Source organism: Nematolebias whitei, chromosome 8 (genome assembly GCF_014905685.2).
Source record: "Nematolebias whitei isolate Nwh7 chromosome 8, NemWhi1, whole genome shotgun sequence".
NCBI classification, from domain to species: domain Eukaryota; kingdom Metazoa; phylum Chordata; class Actinopteri; order Cyprinodontiformes; family Rivulidae; genus Nematolebias; species Nematolebias whitei.
Window position 1 is genome coordinate 11828302 of NC_056505.1, and position 3591 is coordinate 11831892.

At 38.3% G+C, this 3591-nt stretch overlaps 3 protein-coding genes across 3 annotated transcripts in view; 2 read left to right on the plus strand and 1 right to left on the minus strand.

The window, feature by feature from the left end:
• Positions 1-576, plus strand: part of LOC119413868 (granzyme A-like) — a 1625-nt gene extending 1049 nt beyond the window's left edge. Inside the window, exons 4-5 of the mRNA XM_037680934.1 lie at positions 45-320; positions 418-576. Of these exons, the coding sequence (XP_037536862.1) occupies positions 45-320; positions 418-576 (435 nt within the window). The remainder of the gene's footprint in view (positions 1-44; positions 321-417) is intronic.
• tmem8b (transmembrane protein 8B) overlaps positions 1-3591 on the minus strand; it is a 1109927-nt gene that overhangs the window by 1076546 nt on the left and 29790 nt on the right. The gene's annotated exons all lie outside the window — the stretch shown is intronic.
• Positions 2097-3591, plus strand: part of LOC119413870 (granzyme A-like) — a 3584-nt gene continuing 2089 nt past the window's right edge. Inside the window, exons 1-3 of the mRNA XM_037680936.1 lie at positions 2097-2160; positions 2257-2398; positions 3373-3511. Coding sequence (XP_037536864.1) covers positions 2097-2160; positions 2257-2398; positions 3373-3511 — 345 coding nt within the window. The remainder of the gene's footprint in view (positions 2161-2256; positions 2399-3372; positions 3512-3591) is intronic.

Below are 3591 nucleotides of genomic sequence, written 5' to 3' on the forward strand. Positions count from 1 at the left end.
AGTATATACTTTTTTAGTGTAATTTAATTTCATTATTTTTCCAGCTTGATGAGGCAGTGAAGGAAACCAAGTGGGTCAAGGCTCTCAGGCTGAATAATAATGTCAAAGATCCAGAAGGCGGCTCCGTCTGTGTGGTGGCTGGATGGGGAACAACAGCGTACAACGAGGAAGGGATGTCAGATGTCCTGATGTCCGTCAACGTGACGGTGATGGACAGAGAAAAGTGCAGCTCTGCTCAATTTTATGGCTGCAGCCATAAGATTTACCCTAACATGATCTGTGCTGGTTCCGATGGTGATAAGGTTGCAGACACCTGCCAAGTAAGTGCAACTCACTGCATTTTATTTTGATGTTAAATTAAATGATTGTTTAAATGTGACCAACATGTGTTTTTTTTTATTTTTTATTATTATCCAGGGGGATTCAGGAGGTCCAATAATATGTGATGGAGCTCTGGTTGGAGTCACTTCTTTTGGAGAAAGTTGTGGAATAAAACACAAGCCTGGGGTGTACGCTTTTCTCACAGGAATTCAGCTCGACTGGATCAAGGAGACCATGAAGATGGCTGAAATATAATTATGCTGTTTTTCTAAAAGAGCATAACTCTTTTCTTTCCACATGCTTTTTTTTCTTCTTTTCCCAATAAAAATAGCATTCCTGAAAATTATGAAAATATTTTTTGTGTCTTTCTGGTGGAGTTTATATAACAGCACTTCATGAATGTTATGACATACATGGAAAACTTTTGTTGCTTGACTTGGTGACTCACTAAACTGCACTGTTTTCTTGAGACCTCTACCAAAATGTTTGTTCAAGATCTTCAGAATATGAAAACTCATATTTTTTATCCTTGTGTTTGTCTGGTTTTCCAATTTACAGGTTTCAAAGTTTAGAAATCACATTTTTACAACATACCATACTAACATAAATTACAGTCAACAGCAAATAATCCATGAAGTACAAACTTTAATATAAAATATTTGACACTTCCTGTAAACACTGGAACATTGCATTTTGGCTATTGCCAATTTCTGGAAAAAGCATTTCTGAAAAACAAAAAACAAACAAGGATTCAAGGTTTCAATGTTTTTTTTTTGTTATACACACCAGATGTGGTACATGTGGTGGAAAGAAATTGTGTACACAGGGTCCCAGTTACATCCAACAAAAATACAAAATGTTAAATAAAAACAGTAATAAGGTCTAATATATGAACTAAGAAAAACATTAACTACAAATATGCTAAGAACTAGTAGTACAAAAACAATACATTGAACAGCAGCATGAACATGAGTCTGTCTGAGCAGATGAGTACGAATGAGCACAGCAAAATGAAACAGATCAGCAGCAACATGAAACAGATCAGCAGCAACATGATGTGATTTTTCACAGTGATTATCCTGGTTAGAGATTCATGAGTCTAACAGCCTCAGGGTAGAAGCTGTTCCTCAGTCTAGTGGTTCTACACTTAATGCTCCTCAACTGCTTGCTTGAGGAGAGTGGGGCAAAAAGTGTGTGCTGGGTGAGTGGGGTCCTTCATGATGAGAGTGGCCCTCTTCCTGCATCTGGAGGTGTAGATGTCTGTGATGGTGGAGATTGACTCCGACAGACTTCTGTGCAGCCTTCACCACTCTCTGCAAAGCTTTTCTTTCTGCAGCTGTGCAGCCTCCATGCCACATGTTGATGCTGGAGCACAGGATGTTCTCCACTGCACACCTGTAGAAGGAGGTGAGGACTGAGCTTCCCAGACCAGCTCGCCTCAGCCACAAACCAATAAATTGAGATGTATTTTCCTTTTTAGATGTTGCCACCTGATCTCTCTCAATGATAGCATGAGTTTCATCTCATAAACTAAACTAAACTAAAATACTCTCCTCTGCAGCTGCTGAATAGAAGGGTTCTGATCAGTTCTTGTAAATGTCACCACAACATTCAGAGTTACCGTCTGCATCAGGTGTCATGTCATGAATACATCCTTTTTGCTGACTCGTGCATTTCCATGGTCAGACCACATCCTTTGAGTCAAACACATAAAGGGACGACCATCAAGAGTGGGGGCACGCTCATCACCAGATCAAAGACAGAGACACGAGGAGATGTTTTCTCTGAGGGGCTTCGCTGCTTTCATCCCCTGGACCTTTCTCCTCATTGTAGACTCAAGTGAGTAACATTTATTTAAGTTCAGTCTCTTTATTTTAGTAACTATTACTGTCCCTGAGATGAATTTAAAAGATAATTGTATACTTTTTGTTTTAGGTCAAGGTTCTGAGATTATCAATGGGATAGAAGTGCAGCCTCATTCGCTGCCCTACATGGCTCTGCTGGAGACAAACAACTCGATCTGCGGAGGGATTTTAATTGACACAAAATGGGTCCTGACTGCTGCACACTGTAACGAGTAAAACTAACATCTTATGCATTACATTTGCATTTGCAACACAAATTTCTAATCAGGTTGTGATAATTCTGCAAATTCCTTAAGAATTTTTACATTGTTTAAAACCTGTTGTGCCCAATCCTGGTCCCTGAGGGCCACTGTGGCCCACAAGGACAGTATTGGACACCACTCTTTTCTTTTACTGTGTCCAAGAATTGAATGATTTTTCATTTTTTCTTGTTTGCACACATCAACTATCTTGATTTCTATTTAGACAAAATGAAAGCTGCAGATGACAAGTTTATATTTGCTTCATCGGTGTTTCTTAGGATGACTCACAATAAGACAGCTCAATTTTATCTCAGACTAGTTCAAAAATACTCACTACCACACAAAGCATGAGTTTAGACACTTGGCTATTTTAATGTAACGTGTCTGCTAACATGGTGATTTAAAGTTGCATGACTTCAAATGGTCAGTTATTTCTGAGCACATGACGTGCACGTCCAATGAAAGAAAAGATACGACTCAATATAAATGTCACTGGTTTGACGAAACCACAGAAAGCACAAGGCTTCAGAGAAGATTTGCTCGTAATGAAACCTTTGTGTCGGAACATTAAGTTTCAGTTCACAGTTGTGCAACAGAATCAAACCATAGATTTGTATTAAAAAGAGGAAAATGCAGTTCAAGTTTTATTTATTTGTCACAAGAATTTTTTCTTAATTATTATTCATCAATGCATCAGATGTAATCTTCTTTTTCTTTTGGCTTTTCCCTCTTCAAGGGTCGCCACAGGGAGTCTTGGTCCTCCATCTCGCCCCTTCATCATCTCCAACTACCTAATCTAATCTAATAATAATTGATAATACATTAAATATAATATGCTATGTATAAAATTTGACATGATCAACTTGTTTACAAAAGTCCTCATTTTTTCTTTATTCTACACAATCTTTTAACTTAACCAACAGTGTGTGTTTCTGTTCTTACAGTACTGAGACAGTGCTGCTGGGGGTGCACTCCATCAAAGAAGAAGAAAAAGAAAGCAGGCAGGTCCTAAAGGTGAAGACACAAGCTCCTCATCCCTGCTATAACAAGAATGAACGTGTCAACGACCTCATGCTGCTCAAGGTAAGGTGACATTATGTTAAAAGGAGGCAAAATTTGATGTGTTTTAAGGAAATATGTTGATAAAGTTCATCAAAGATTAT